Source organism: Rutidosis leptorrhynchoides, chromosome 6 (assembly GCF_046630445.1).
Source record: "Rutidosis leptorrhynchoides isolate AG116_Rl617_1_P2 chromosome 6, CSIRO_AGI_Rlap_v1, whole genome shotgun sequence".
Taxonomy (NCBI): Eukaryota; Viridiplantae; Streptophyta; class Magnoliopsida; order Asterales; family Asteraceae; genus Rutidosis; species Rutidosis leptorrhynchoides.
Genome location: NC_092338.1, coordinates 176,331,657 through 176,348,321, shown reverse-complemented (window position 1 = coordinate 176,348,321; position 16,665 = coordinate 176,331,657). Strand labels below are relative to the sequence as shown.

Sequence of the window (16,665 nt, the reverse complement as noted above, 5' to 3'; positions counted from 1 at the left end):
AACGATCGAAAACAGATTGATCAAAAACAAGTTAAACGAGCTTATAAGTGCTAACATAAACATAAATTTCAGGGTTATAACTGTTTTTTATCAATAACAAATTGAACGAGCTTAAAAGTTCTAACATAAACATAAATTTCAAGGTTATAACAAAATACTCCAGAAACATTCAAAGTTCGTGTAAAAGAGTAAGCACTACCCATTACAATTATTTTCATTTTCATTATCTTTTAAAGCAAGTACCATAACATCTTTAATCAATGAGCTTCTTCTTTGGCCTCAACTACAATTCATAACCCAAATATCAAAATCAATAGAAGTCAATGTAAAAATTACAAGAAAGAAGATAAGTATAAACAAACAAACAAACAAAACCAAATTCATATACTCGATAAGCAACGCAATGGAAAATAAGTACCTGGTTACTGTGACCACACTTCTTCTTCCTACAATTGACAGCACGAGGATGGAGACGGGCATAGCATCTACAATATACAACAAATTCAAAATTTTTTAATGATAACTGATATTTGAATATAACAAAATGCATAGATTAAATAAAGTAAAATAAAAACTTACTTGCGGCAGATACTTTTTTCCTCCTTATATTTCCTTGCTAAAGCCAGCAAATATGGTTCAATCTTTATCGCTAATTTCCCTCCACCACTAAGCCTCAACACCAAATGAAGAGTAGACTCTACACATTTAATTTAATAGATATATTATAATTATATTTAATCCAGTTTGTGGACTTTGAATCTTGTGATCACAGTGGGGATATATTGACCAAGTTTAATGGATATCATGGTTAATTGGTTACCAAAGAATTAGGATTACTTGGGCTGTTGTCATGTTGCTCAATGTATGCACATTCACTATGTTCGTTTTAAAAGAAGTTACTGTATTTCTTTAGTGTTAACTTCATTAACTAATTAGCGTTAATTGTGTGACAACCCAAGTCCTTTAACCTTTACATCCTAAGTCCCTAGCCTAACAAAACTAACGGAGACTGACAAGTTTTATTCCTTTTGTCTCTACTGCTGAAACACGAATTATGGCCTGACCACTATGTCAAGAACCAATAGGAAAACTCCTTCACGTTTTCCTTAGCCAATCAAATTTAAAAGAAATCATCCCATTATTTTCCATTCAGTTTTGGCATATACATTCGAACCATAACCAATTAAAACAAAAAAATCACATACATCCAAAAAACAATTTGCCACCCAATAACGGACATAAACCACCATTACCACCACCGTACGCACACCACTGTAATATCACCACTTTTACTTATTATTTTTGTTGTTCTTTTTGTTCATTTATTTAATTTCAAGAAATCTGTGAAATCATGTAAGATTTGTGGCATGAGCTGATAATGAAAAACATATATTTATTATGAGTTTTACGCCCCCTGTTTTCATTTTATATACGGTTTAAGCAAGTATTAAATCTAACATCTAGCACAAAACATAGTTTTACATTTAGTTTATAAATAGATATCTTGGTGCTTTAATCCAATTTGTACCTCAGTTTTGCTAAATAATATAGACAGAAAAAATTGCTCCAATTGTGTGTTGCTTTTCCTCCTTATTTTTACTTTGGTAATTCATATTAAGGGCTTAAGGCCTGGTTGCAACAAATCCTAATTTATAACAAAAAAACTATAAATAAAAACTTTACATAGCACAAACTAACTACCTTTCTGAATATTGTAATCAGCAAGAGTTCTTCCATCTTCGAGTTGTTTTCCGGCAAAGATTAAGCGCTGTTGGTCCGGTGGAATTCCTAATTAACGAATTTCAATAAAACTTAGGTTAAGATTGTTGATGTGATTTAAAAATTTGGTTAAACTTAAAAACCTAAAAAAATATAAAACGAAATGACATTACCTTCCTTATCCTGTATCTTAGCCTTAAAATTATCGATCGTATCACTCGATTCAACTTCGAGCGTAATTGTTTTCCCTGTCAACGTTTTCACGAAGATCTGCATTTTCTCTTTTTTTCACCGCTTTTTGTAAACCCTATACATATACAAACCACATAACTCAACAACCGAATTTAAGATCCAAATCGAAAGTAAACATCATAAAATATCAATCCAAATCAATTGCAAAACACTAAGCATACAAGTGTTAAGCGTATATCGCTAAACCAATAATCCGTACACTTACTTCATTTAATAATCAGTATACAATCATTAATGATTAAGCTAATCTACCAACATGATTAATGCAGGAGATAAAAAAATTAAATGCTTAATTGAATAAACAATTTAATGATAAACATGCAACCATGCAGATCAACATTACGTGATTCGAGTGATAAATTACTAGAAAAATTAAATAATTGATGAAAAAGACCTGGACCTGATAAATCGGAAGAACGTGTTAGTATACGGACAAGTGTATATATTGGTATATATATAGAGCAGCAATAGATACGCGCCGTAGTTCTCTAATTTTATATTAGGGTTTTTTAAATGTTCGTAGATTGTGACTTGATCCAATGGTGTAGATTGGCTGATATAACCTCCATATCTTTACACGCTAATTTCGAAGAAACCAAAAATAACCCTGATATCTTTTAAAATAAGTTGGACAGAGGGGATATCGGGCTCAAGAATAAGAATCGGCTAGCCCATAAGATGATCTCTGAGGAGATACCTATGGGCTTTTTGTAGAAGAGCCCAATAATGATTATTTTGTTAAAAATAGGCCAACGAATGAGGAATCTGTAAAAGAGTCATCTCATGATATTGGACCAATAGAGGATGGGCCCATCGATGATAATCTTAATAATACTTCATCTAAGGCCTAAGGGCAAGGTTGTAAAAGACGTGAGACGGAGTCGAAACGGTCTGAACTTTGGAGCGTCACAACGGGCAAAACGAGGTCAAGAACATTAACTTTATATATATATATATATATATATATATATATATATATATATTTCATACTGAAACATTTCATATTTAAATATTTTAAAGTAAACATAAATATTTGCCTTTAATTTGAAATATTGATGTTTGAAATCTGTATAAAAAGTCAACGTTTTCAACATATGTTTCGACCTCGTCTCGGCTAGTTTTTTAGCTTTTTGACCGTCTTTTACAGTCTTTTGCCGTTTTTACCGTTTTTACCGTTTTTGACCTTTGTTTAATCGTTGACCGTCGTTTTACCCGTTTTTAGAACCATTGCGACAGTATACTAATAAAAACGTTGCTACAGATGTCTCAGTCGTTTATTACAACACTCATCTTAGGTAAATAATCAAACTGTTGAAACACCATTACTTACTTGTAACGATTATTTTGCACATAAGAAGGTTGAAGATAGAAATTGTGAAATCATGCATGACTCAATGTGAATCGAAGGAAAGAGCGAAGATCATTCGACAAAGAATAACAATCATATGTAGATCATTAGGTACGAACCATTTGAACAGTAACCGATCACACGAATTATTCTGGAAAAAAAGAATTGGTACATAGAATTTCTCATTAAGAATTCTTCGCGCAAAGTATACTGGATGATGGGTTCATTAGATTAGCTGTGATGCCCGGATTTTTTGTTGAAAAAAATTGATACCAATCTTGTCTTGAAAACAACCTTTGTGTCGTTAGTGCAACATTTCTCTAGTTTGGGATAGTGATAACGGGCTCCGGTATTTTATTATAAAAGTTGATGGGTGGCTGACTTTGTTAGTCCTTTCTTGCAAAGTTCACATTAATACTAAAACTAGACAAAACCAAGAGGGTGATCAAACGAGTAAGAAGTCGAATTCGAAGCCTGTAAATGTAACACGAACTGGTGTTTGATCATAAAGACTTTGGGGGGCAACTTAGGATTAGCTTGAATAGATCAACTTAACAATTCCTTTCCATCTCTTATTTCCTACTATAAATATCTTTTAATAATGAAAATTATCTCTCTTAGAATTCGTGGTTGTGGAACGGATAAAGTGGGTTGTCTAAAGGGATTATGCAAAATAGAGAATCATGTGGTGGTAGCCTTACAGGAAACGAAATGGAAGGAAGTAACAGATTTGTTGGATTGAGCATATGTAGGGATCAACGAATACTGAATACGTACAAAAATGGGCTAGTGGGAATGTAGGGGGCGTACTATTAATCTGGGATCCATGTATACTGAAGGTAAACCATGCAGTTGAGAAGGATTATTTCATTGCAATAAGGAAGGGTTACGATACATAGTTTATGTTTATGGGCTGCATGAAGATGCGAAAAAGATATTGTTTTGGGAAAGTTTGGAAAACGTGATGGGTTATAATGATGAAGTTTGGATTCTTTTGCGTAGACTTAATTGATGTTAGATATCAATTAGAAAGACAAAAATGTCTATTTGTAGAATTGAGAACTAAAAATATTCAATGAGTTCATAAATAAAATGAATCTCGTGGAGATTCTGTTGGTGGAAAAAAGGTTCACAAGAATTAGCGAGAATGCTTTCTGTAACATCCTAATTTACTAAGTCTAATAAATGATATAAAAAGAACTTCAAAGACTTAATCTTATTTAAAGTCAGACCATAGTTAAAACCGAATTTAACCGACACATTCTAAGAGTACTAATAAGACAAAATAAAGTACTAAATCTAGAAACAAAAATCTCTAAGGCAATGGTGCTAAGTTCACTTCATTCTACAGTCTTCTCACATTCATCTCCCCATTGGCACCTGGCGTATAAAAAAGGAATATGGACTATGAAAGAGCCAAAGTCTAGTGAGTGGATATAACGTTGACTAGAGAATAGTATGACATGTAAAGTCTTATTTCAGGACAAGCTTATTTTTAACATTGACTTATTTACAAAGCGAAGTTCAAAGTTGTATACATCGACATTACCAAAAATGTCAATATGTCAAAGTATTGTACTAAGATTGAAACAAATTTATGAAATAATGCACTAAGAGTCATACAAATAAGTAACAAAGTAACAAATGAAATCAAATTGTAGGTACTCCACTAATCATTTATTTTGGTGCAAGTGTTTCGTATGACACTACGATAAACGTCCAACATCAAACAAACATCATAGCTATGACCAGGGGCAGTGTCAAAGAAGTACAAATGGGGTCATATGACCCCCATGGTTTGAAAAATTTTACTAGTAAATTTTTATTTTATTTTTTACCCCACTACCAAAAGTCAGCCCACTTAATAGTTATTCTTTTATTTATGAAAAAATTCAATCCAACAAAAAATAAACTTTGAGTCAAACAATGTAGGGTCCAATATTTACACAACACTCCAACCATAATATACACAAGTCAACAATACGATTTCCTTTTCTTTGCTCAGTTCCTTTTCTTTGCTCTGTACTTACCTCTCAAAAGTCCAAAATTCTTTCATCTTTAACAAATTAAGGAAGGTGTGAATTGTTCTATCTCATCAACTCATTTTACTTACTACATATAGTGCTCAAGCCCCAATTTAACATCTGTCTAGGTATTATGCAAGGTAATTGTTTCAATTAATTAATTAATTAGGGTTTGTAAAATTTATCTAATAAATCCGAAATATATATACTATAATGTTATATTCATGTTGTTCTAGACTTCATGTTGTAATTATAACTACAATATTTGTGCGAAAATTTGATTTTATGCTATATTGTTAGTTTTGTATTTGTTAATCTGATAAATGAGGGGTTGGAATGTATTCGAGGAAGCTGCTAAACTTAGATGACATTTGATGTGTCATATTTAATTATGAATGTGTTATTCTAATTTATTTAATTTTCTAATTAATTTTGTCTAGCCTATGTTTTGTTTCTGTCTTTACCTTTTTTACTTTATGTTATTATACTTTTAGTTTGTTTATTAATAAGATGTTTTTGATTTGATAGATATGAGAAAGTATCTTAAAAGAAAGGAATCATCGTCTCCAACGCCTATTAGTGTAGTTGAAATGGATAATCTTCCGTGGGATCCGTATGATAGACCAAGAATTTTGCAATATAACCCTAATCAAAGAGATGAGATAAGGAGACAATATTGGATTAGAGGGCCTTCTCAACCACGTGGCTATGATTTTCCAAAAACAAACGGGACGCGTTTTATCAAAGCTTGGTTTGATAAATATTGCAATTGGATAGAGTATAGTGTTAAAGCGGATAGAGCCTTTTGCTTGTGTTGTTACTTGTTTAGAGATCATATTGGAGACCAAGGTGGAAATGAAGCATTTGTGACGTAAGGGTTTAATGCTTGGAACAAGACAAAAAGATTTAGAAATCATGTTGGTCGTGTTAATAGCTTTCATAATAAAGCACTACAAAAGTGTGATTTGTTAATGAGACGAAATCAATCTATTTTCACCGCATTTCATAAACAAGACGAAAATGAGAAAACTGAAAATCGACTTCGTTTGACTGCAACAATTAATGCTTGTAGGTATTGCCTGAAATGTGCACCATTTCGTGGTCACGATGAGACGGAATTGTCTCTTTGTAAACGAAATTTCTTGGAATTGTTAGACTTGATCTCAAGTCAAAATGAGGAACTTCGTAAACTACCGAAAGCTCCGGGAAATAATAAATTAGTATCTCCTTGTATTCAAAAGGACGTTGTTAAGTGCTTTAAACAATAAGTACTCGAATCTATTTTTAGGGAAATCGGTGATGATGTGTTTGCGTTGTTAGTTGATGAATCAAGTGAGGTATCCAAAAAAGAACAACTGGCAATTGTTATACGATATGTTGATACACATGGACTTGTCAAGGAGAGATTTGTTGGCCTTGTTCATGTAAATGATACGTCCTCTTTGTCGCTTAAATCTTCCATCGATTCTTTTTTTGCTAAGCATAAATTGAGTTTTTCACAATTAAGAGGTCAAGGTTATGACGGAGCAAGTAACATGAGAGGTGAATTCAATGGTTTAAAAGCAAAAATCTTGGAGGAGAATAACTTAGCATATTATATACACTGTTTTGCTCATCAACTTCAATTAGTGGTTGTATCGGTTGCAAGAAAACACTTGGCCATCGTGAACTTCTTTGACAAGCTAGCCATTTTAATGAGTGTGGTTTGTGCTTCTTGTAAAAGAAAAGATATTTTGATTGACGAGGAGAAAGAAAGGGTAGAAAAGGGAATTGGTAGTGGTATAATTGAAACGGGAAGAGGATTAAATCAAGAGCTTTCTCTTATACGACCCAGAGATACACGATGGAATTCTCACTATAAAACACTTTTGCGTTTGGTTGAAATGTTTCCATCCATTATCAAGATCCTTGAATATGTCAAAGAAGAAGGAACCAATGGTACTAGCCAAAATCAAGCACGTAGTCTTTTGAAGTATTTGAAATCATTTGATTTTGTATTTTATTTGCATCTAATGTTGCGAATTTTAGGACTAACAAATCTATTATCACAAGCTCTTCAAAGAAAAGATCAAGACATAATAGAATCGGTTTCATTGGTGGAGTTAACTAAAGAAAAGTTGCAAGAGTTTAGAACAATGGGTTTTGAATCACTTTTAAAGAAAATGTCATCTTTTTGTGAAAAGTATGATATCCAAATGTTGAAGATGAATGTAAATTGTGTTAATTCAAGAAGAAAAAAGGACAAGACCACTAATCAACATTATTATGAGGTTGAGTGTTTTAATACCGTTGTGGATATGCAAATTCAAGAGTTTGGTGATCGATTTAGTGAAGCAAGTAACAAGTTACTTATTAGTATGGTGGCGTTAAATCCACGTGATTCATTTTCAATGTTTGATGCATCAAAGTTAATAAGGTTAAGTGAGTTTTATCCAAGAGATTTTGATAGTTTGGAGATGGTTGAGCTTGAAGTATAACTTGAGTTGTACTATGATAATGTTAGAAAAGATGATAGACAGGCTAACTTGATTGGTATTCGCGACCTCGCTAGAGTGATGGTGGAAACAAGGAAAAATCTATCATATAATTTGGTTTATCGATTACTGAAGCTTGCCTTGGTTTTGCCCGTTGCAACAGCATCCATCGAGAGATGCTTTTCAGCGATGAAGATTGTAAGTCAAATTTGCGCAATCGTATTCAGGATGAGTTTCTGAATGCTTGTGTGATTTGTTCGGTAGAAAAAGAAGCCCTCTCAAAAGTTAAGGATGAAGATGTAATTCAACGTTTTCAGAAAATGCGTTTTCGTAAGGGGAAAGTGTAGTTTTTGGGCTCATCTTGTGATTTTTTTTGCTATAAATTGTGCTGTTTCTTGGATGTAATTGGTGCAATTTTTTGTTAGAATTTATGCAGTTTTTTAAGTATAATTTGTGCAGATTTTCTGGGCTGTTTTTAAGTTGTTTTGGCTATTTTATACTTGTTTTTATGCTGTTTTTTGGGGATGTTTGGAAGATATTACTAAACTGTTTTTGTGCAGTTTTTTATGCTATTTCTTTTTGCAATATATAATAGTGAAGCTTGTTTGCGTAGAACTACTATAGTTGTTGCATTTTTTTTCGCCTCCAGTGTTACAAAATCCTGGATCCGCCACTGGCTATGACCGATCCATAGGCCTCTTATAAAAATGCAATAATAAAGAGCTCGTATCAATTACTACTGGCCTACTGGGTGATCTAAAGGACACAACGCAGATATAACAAAATACACAACTATTGTCGATGTCACGTTACATGTGTCACAGTTGCGCGCACATGAGAACTTATCAATCGGTTACTCTTAGCCTCTTAGGCATATATTAAGGGAGCGGTTTAACCCACTTAGGATTACAAATTCTAAATACTTTAACAACTTTTCAAGTGATCAATGGACTTCAAAATATGTATAAAAAGAATTAATGAAATGCACTTAGATATTTTATGTTAGACTCGATACTTCAAAATTTTTAATAATATAGCATATCGTTTTATTTGAAAATCGCTTGTCTACCCAACAATTCGGTATAATTCTTATCACGAGTCACGTAACATAGTTTTAGAGAACTTTCTGAATTAACAAAATAAACGAGACTTAACGGGTCAAGAAAAACCACATAAAATGAGAGATACACGATACGAATAAACGTACCACTCGTCACACTCACACGTGTTCTTTACCTGGGTGTTGCGGGACATTTTCGGGGCTATTTCGTGAAAATTTCAGAGCTGTTTCCAGGATCGAATTGAATCTATTTTGGGGGAAATTTATAGCACGTGCTACCGATGATTTGAAAAGTTAGGGTTTGTTTTTCTAATAGAATAATAATTTTCTGGTTTAAGAGTTAGGGTCAATTTTTTGGTAGAAGTTATTTGCAGGTTTCAAGATTAAGAATGAAAATAATAGTTTTTTTTTATAGTACCTTCATCTTATATATTATAACTAGGTTTTTATCTCGTGCGATGTACGGTTTTTGAAAAATCAACTAAAATGTTAGTTTGATTAACTTGGAAATAAGTTGTGTCGTTAAATTTAGAGGAGAAGCCTACAAATAAAATGAGATGAATGTGTAACATTTATATCTATGTAGAAAAATGATTTTTCATCCTATCATATCATCCTACTAATCCTCATATTATCATGAGATTATCACATGTGTCTTCTACTAATTATCTCCATTTGTAAATTTTCATGTGTAATTATATTAATGAGTAGCATTATTGGTAAGTTGAATTAGTATGTTGATAAATCATTAATAGGGTGATGATATATCTACTTACTAAATTGATAGATTCACATGAAATACCTAATATACCCTTAAATGATGGGTTATACAATTTTTATGTTTGAGTTTCTTTAAGGGTATTACTGAAAAATAGTGTGAAACAAGTGTGGATATATCAAAAGTTAATTTGGAAATATCACTGCCCATTACTCATCTATGTATATGAAACTTAATTAAATGAATAGAAAAATTGCAATGAAAAATTTCAGAGTTTTCTCAAAACTATTATAATATAACGATTTTTTAAAGTTTCAACAATCTTTCTAATTTCATATTTTCGTTCAACTCCGATAGATATAATCAAAATGCACATGATAATTTAAAGTATATGTCAGTATTATGCATAAAGAAAAATACGTATTTCATCTAGATGCCAAAAATTCTCGAGATAAAAAATACTACAAAAACTCTATATAAAGTAATTTTACTAAATTTACAACTTAATTCGAGTCTCGATATTTTAATCTTACTTCTATTTTCGTATATTTATACTTCTTTATTTGTTTGAATGTTATTAACTGTATAGTAATCATATGTAATTCTAGAAGAAAATGATCGATATTCATAACTTATCATTGTATTAAAGTGGAAGATACTTTATTATAAAAAGATAAAAATAGATACTTCATTTTGCAAATTATGAATATTCATAACTTAGTTTATTTGCTAAATTGAAAAATCATAAGTTTTCATATCTTCTTCTTTATTAAGTTACATTATTCTAAACTAAGTCATACTTAAAATTATCTGTTACTTGATCTTAAGCCGGTGCGATAAACAATCATTCAAAAAATAGTTAAACTTTTAATTATATATTTAATTTAAAACTAAAAGCTATGTATAACAATAATAATCTATATTTGTTACTAGTTTTATGAGTGAGTGTGTTGCACTACATTTGTATAAATTAGTAGTCGATAACGTTAATATTGATACTTATCAAATATATAATACAATTACAATAAAAAAATATTTATTACTAATAAAATTTGTATCGAAGACATTAGTATTTAATATTAACGCATAGATTATGGGCCCGTCCGTTTGAATCATTTTACCTTCAATTGACAAATAATCGATAAAACACTAAACATGAACCCCTAAAAAGTTTTTTTTTTCCAAACCGATCGATAAGAATAACATTTTATGTACATATCTGATTATGTATGTTTTTAGTACAAATTAATTCTATTATGTCAAAATCTCAAACGAAGTAGAGCATGCATACATCTAAATATCTATAAGGATTATCAAATAATTATTTTAACTTCAATTGACAAACATCAGCTCGTGCTTTTATATAATATTCTACAAATATTATATTAACGTAATTTTTAAAATTTATGCGCAAACTGCAAATTAATTTTATGTTATAAAATATAATTTAAATATTATAATGTTAATAAAGAAATATATATTTTATAATTTGTATTACTATAAAAAAAATATTGTAAATGGTTTTTGTAACACCCCGTCAAAAATCCCTTTAATGGAATGTTAACTCTGGTCCCAGTGCTTGGCTTGACTTCTACGTAACATCAATATTCTACAGCGGAAGCAATTAATACCTGAGAATAAAACACGCAAAACGGATCAACAACAATGTTGAGTGAATCTACAGGTTTTAGGTAAACAATACAGCATGTTTAAGAAATACATTTCGAAAACGGTTATTAGTGGAAGACCACCAAGGTTCAATGTTAAAAGTTTGTAGACAACTCCGTGTCCCATTTCAAAAGTTTGTTGACACTACCAATACAAGTTTCAATCATTTGTAGACAATACCATGTCAAGTTTCAAATATTCGTAGCCAATACCATGTCAAGTTTTATCTCATTTGTTCGTAAACCACAGTTTTAAATAACGTTGTATAGTATCTGAAAAACAGTTATCAGAAAATAGTTTAAGTTCCTTGACCACGAGATTTTACAAGTGCAACTCCAAGTTGCGAAACATTTGCATAATCTATGAGCACCTGAATACTAGCAATGACCCGAGTATAGAAACCACTACACTCGCCTTTACCTCATAAAATGTTATACACTTGTTCGAGTGTATCTAATGTTCAAAGTAAATGCACCACAGTTAATATTGTAGGGTGAGGTTGTCAACCTAACGGATCCGTCCATCTAAATTGTGCTTACACCGATGGTATTAAAAGTATTCAAGCTAAAGGCTTTATGAATAAACTCAATATGCATATATATTACTCGTGTCAATACAAAAAGCATTTAATAATTTAAGTATAACAGCGTGTATTCTCATCCCTGAAAACATGTAAAAAGCGGGACTGTAGACTCACCTTGAGTGCACAATAAAGCTTAGTGAAATAGTACGGAAAAACTAACGATCGCAACGTAAAACGCAACCTAATCATTTAGATTATCTTAAGTAAGTACATAAGTTACACTATGTCATCCCATAGTGTACGCATAGTCCTAGTGCTCAGACTGACTCAACGAACAAGTAAAAGTCAACTAATTCAAGCAAGTCAAACCAAAGGTCAACTCGGTCAAAGTGGTCAACTAAAGTCAAACATCTCAGTAGGTCATGCAAACATGGTCAACATATCAAACCTAGGTCAAGTATCATGTTACAGTTCATAGTTCAGCAAATTACACATTCGCAGTTTATCGTATGTCTTTGAAATATGCACGTCATAGAAAGACACAAGTATAAAGCTTAGCACATAACTCCTAAAATTATGGCCAAGTTCAGTTCACAATTATACTAAAAATTGATTCCATAAAGTTTAACCCTGCCCTCATAAGGTTCCTGTAAGTCGAGTTTCAGAAAGGGTCTAGTTAAGGTTTACTAAATCAGTTTCAGCATGCGCATAAGTTTTAGAACATTTATCCAAAAATATAGAAAATAGATTTTAATGAAAGGCCAATTAGAGAATACTACAGACATCCCGATCCTTCTGTGATAAAATAATCAAGGACATCCCTTTAGCCAATTTGTACAGACTAACCGATCTTTACTGATCTATCAGTTTTGGACAGCAACTAGACATGTCAACTTGTCAAGCTTATAACTCATGGAAATTAATGTTTTCAAATGTTAACATGCAAATGAAATATGTCAAGGAACATATGAAATAACATAATCCAGAATATAAAAGCCTCAATAAATTTCTAGTTCACTCTAGGTAATTATTTCTAGCATTAAAACAGTTTCGGTACACTTTAATGTATGAATCTTTGTTTAAACATATCGGGAGCATTACAAAAGCTTTTGATGCAATTCTTAAATCTAACATGCATGATTTTTCACAAGGATTACATTAGTACACTTTTCATTAGCTAATTCAATAAAAACATATCTCAGAGAATTCGGATTTCAATTATAAACTAGTCAAAACTTCGATTTAGCATATCTTAAGCATACGGTAACGAAATCAAGTGAAATCAAAGCCTAAAGTTAATATTTTTTCGAAAGCTAAACATCTAAACATGTTACATGATCATATCAAAAGTCAACTCTCATCAGATCCTTGAGAATACAATTCATTTTTCATGTAAACAATATCAATTGATCAAATTAGCGACTAACAACGAGTAATAACACAGTCAATTGAGCACTAGACTTGATTACTCTATGTAATTGAATAAAATTAGATTTAATTGAATTGGGGTTAGTGTAATTATACCTCAAAACACAAATTGTTTATACTAGCGCGTAGAGAACGACGATCGAAACAAGAATGATCAAACAAGCAAGAGCAATTGAGCAATTTTTGATGGTGATTTGGTGGTGGTGATATATGACGTGAAAGAGAGGGAGGAGAGGAAGGATGAGCTGCATTTTTTTCATAGGTAGGATGGAATGAATGATTAAAGATTGTATAGAGAATTATCTAACTAGTTATTTAGTGCCTAAAAACCAAAAGTCAACAAACATGGGCCTAAAAACCAATAGTCAACAACCATGGACTAATCATGGGACCAAGGATGATGAGGTATGAGGTCATGGCCATGTGGCCTCGGGTTTGGGTCTCGGGCTCGTTTTGTGTAAAAGCTCGTTCGCGCGTGGTTCGTTTCGAGTGCCGTTAACCGTACCGAATCTCCGGAACGTTAACTAGTCGTTGAAACAAAATCACCGTGTTTAATTCATTAAGTAAATAATAAATTAAATTTCTTTCGTAAGTTCAATAATTATTAACAATAATTATTCTATCATTTTTCTGAGTTCCGTTAACTGAAAAGTTTTCTAAGCGATTAACTTTAATCGTCTCGTTTCTAGTTTAATTCGTCAACCGAATTAAGTTCACTAATTAATATAACATATTAATTCAAGTAATCCACTAAGGATCAAGTACGCATTTAATTACTTTAAATATGAAAAAGTTTCACGTAGCCACTGTTAACTATTCTGGGAAAAAAAATTAGGCGTATGAAAATCGTATGATTTAACTAACGATCGTCAAGTATTTAACGGAAGTTTTAACGGAAAAGCTCGGGTTGTTACATTACCTACCCGTTATTGAAAATTTTGTCCCGAAATTTGGATGATGGCAGTTATTGATGAAAATAAAATATTTTCGTATTATTAGATATCCACGTTTCAACGTGAGCTTGAATTCTATAACGAAGTTTGCAAATAAAGTTTATACTTGGCTTGAATAGTTTGTCTTTCCGGACGTAAGCCTTCATAGATTATTTTAATAAAAGAATTTGGTCATATACGAGTGTTTCGTCAAATAATATGATAAGATTAAATAATCTTTCGAGATCTCTATATGGATGGACTTCTAAGGTCCGTTCGGTTTCGTAATGAATACGAGTTAAGTGTATAGAATTTCTTATCATCAAGAATATGAATGAAATGATTCGGTTACGTGTAAAAATACGACTAAATATGTCACTAATGGATGTATTGAAGTAATAGTTGTCCGCCTTGACTTTTCGATGTAATCACTATTGATTCTCCTAAATTTAAGGGATTTGAATATAATCGTTTGAAATCTGTGAGATTTGGATCCCGGTAATTAAGGAAATTAGAATCCTTTTTTTATACGATTATCTTAATCGACTGACGCGTTGCTATGGTAAAAAGTTTTGATATAAATTAATCATCTCTGCGTCCTTATTTTCTCAATCTCAATCTTCTTAATTTCAAAATTCTATTTTCAAAAATTCTGTGAAGATGCTTCATCCGCTCTTGATTTTTGTTACTATTTTGACTGTGTATGCAGTCATTATTCTTTTTAGTCTACCACCAGAAGAATCTCTGTTCTTCTATAATGCTCTAGGGGTGACAGTATTTTTAATTCTACCATTCCTCTGTTTTTCAATACTTATTAATATAAATGGTTTATGATCTTCCATGTTTGTTGTCTTTTATATTCTGACCTATTTTTCGAAGACTCGTGCTTTTTATCCAAGAAGATCTTCAACTTGTTCTTCTATACATGGTTAAATAATACGGATCAATAGCTGGTGATGATGCAGAAGCATTCGCTGTTCATCGTCATAGTATCCATTTTCACCTTGTTTTCTCTTCTCGACTTTAAATTGAGTAAGTAATGGTCCAGAATTCATAGATATGCAGTTTCGAATGAACCTAATGTTCTAAGCAGAAAGGAAAGGTAATGGCATGATTTGATTTAGTAAATTACCAGAATCACGGAGGATAGAACTATCAAGAATATATTTTCTTGATATGTTCAGAGGTTAAATAGAATGACAGAGTCATGTAATATGGCATATGGTGATGGTAAAGTTGATCAAGTCTTATCATTCTCAAGTTTCATTAGAACTTCCGCATGACTTAGAATAAATAGGAGCAAAATTATTCGTTTAAAGGTTTCAGCAGATACTGAATTATCTGGATTCGTTAAGTACAGGTTTAGTCTTTGTGATTTGTCCACAGTCTCTTTCATGGTTTGTTCAATTCGTTTTCCAGTACCAATTTTCTATTGAGTGTTTCCAACACTCCATTCTTTATCATCAAACTTTTGGCCATTAAGACCATCTATAGTTTTGCTGCTTCATTAGCATCATAACTGAATCATTAGTTATCAATCCGAGGTGTTTCAAGAATTTCGAAAGATTTGAAAGCAGATTGTAATCGTCAAGATACAAAAGATTGTTTAAGATGAAATCAAGTGGCAAAATTTGAAGAAATATTTGTTCTTCGGTAAACGGATACATATATCGGTGGATGTAAGTAGGATAGTTAATGACTTGCTGAATCAGAATTGAATAATGTACAGTGTAACATATTAATATGAACTTAGATATTTCTCGGGTATCACCTACCCCACACGTCATAGCTAATATGAAAATGATTTTTATTTCGATCCTTATATATATAAATATATATTTTATTCATACAGAAATAAAGAATTACAACCTTATTAATCTCGCTTGATTTGTGGTCGGGATAGGGATGAATAATTTCTAAAACTTTCGAAATTACATAATCGCCGAAAAATGAAAATGGTGTCTGGGGTGCTGGCGCTCATGGTGCGGGTGCCTGTGCATATGATGTTGATGACGCCGGTGTTGGTGGTGCTGCTGGTACCTGTAAAGTGCGCACCGTGTTCTCCAAGGCCACCACTCGAGTACGGAGCGAGTTAACTTCTTCTGCTAACCCTGGTTGGTTAGCAGTGCGGAAAAGAGGCTGGATAACCCATAGAATTTTAGAGATCACATACTCATTGCGAGATATCTGTGATGACCCGGGAATTTCTGACCAAATTTAAACTTAATCTTAATATGAAATCGACACGATAAGCAAAGTCTGTAATATTGAAGTCTCAAAAACTTTGAACTGTATTAATGTATACATGTAACCTTGACTTATCCCGACGATTCACGAACAAGTGTGTATAAGTAAATATGTAAATAAATATATATGTAAATATAAATATATATATATATATATATATATATATATATATATATATATATATATATATAAATGTGTGTATATATTAATTTGTATTAATATGATACCATTTAATCATTGACTTAAACATGTAAAGTAAATTACAAAATAGT

At 31.8% G+C, this 16,665-nt stretch overlaps 2 protein-coding genes across 3 annotated transcripts; one reads left to right on the top strand and one right to left on the bottom strand.

Annotated features, from left to right (window-relative positions):
* Positions 1 to 43: 43 nt before the first annotated feature.
* LOC139856054 (ubiquitin-ribosomal protein eL40 fusion protein-like) lies at positions 44 to 2,028 on the bottom strand. 2 transcript variants are annotated; one of them, XM_071845286.1, is made up of 5 exons: positions 1,893 to 2,028; positions 1,702 to 1,788; positions 580 to 697; positions 389 to 485; positions 44 to 283 (listed from the first exon to the last, which is right to left on the bottom strand). In XM_071845286.1, exons 1-5 carry the CDS (start codon positions 1,993 to 1,995, stop codon positions 254 to 256), a joined length of 435 nt encoding a protein of 144 aa, XP_071701387.1. In that variant the 5' UTR covers positions 1,996 to 2,028; the 3' UTR covers positions 44 to 253. The 2 variants fall into 2 exon arrangements, with proteins under 2 accessions (XP_071701387.1, XP_071701388.1); XM_071845287.1 differs by having other exon boundaries at positions 419 to 485.
* Positions 2,029 to 5,873: 3,845 nt separating this feature from the next.
* LOC139854271 (uncharacterized) lies at positions 5,874 to 8,164 on the top strand. Its single transcript, XM_071843585.1, has 5 exons — positions 5,874 to 6,214; positions 6,416 to 6,493; positions 6,632 to 7,281; positions 7,372 to 7,814; positions 8,045 to 8,164. Exons 1-5 carry the CDS (start codon positions 5,874 to 5,876, stop codon positions 8,162 to 8,164), a joined length of 1,632 nt encoding a protein of 543 aa, XP_071699686.1.
* The last annotated feature ends 8,501 nt before the right edge of the window (positions 8,165 to 16,665 follow it).

Coding starts and splice junctions, on each gene's coding strand:
- LOC139856054 (XM_071845286.1), bottom strand. CDS start 1,995: ATGCAGATCTTCGTGAAAACGTTGACAGGGAAAACAATTACGCTCGAA. Junction 1,789..1,892: donor TAAGATACAGGATAAGGAAG/GTAATGTCATTT, acceptor TTCGTTAATTAG/GAATTCCACCGGACCAACAG. Junction 284..388: donor TCCATTGCGTTGCTTATCGA/GTATATGAATTT, acceptor TATGAATTGTAG/TTGAGGCCAAAGAAGAAGCT.
- LOC139854271 (XM_071843585.1), top strand. CDS start 5,874: ATGAGAAAGTATCTTAAAAGAAAGGAATCATCGTCTCCAACGCCTATT. Junction 6,494..6,631: donor AAACGAAATTTCTTGGAATT/GTTAGACTTGAT, acceptor ATCTATTTTTAG/GGAAATCGGTGATGATGTGT. Junction 7,815..8,044: donor TGGAGATGGTTGAGCTTGAA/GTATAACTTGAG, acceptor AATCGTATTCAG/GATGAGTTTCTGAATGCTTG.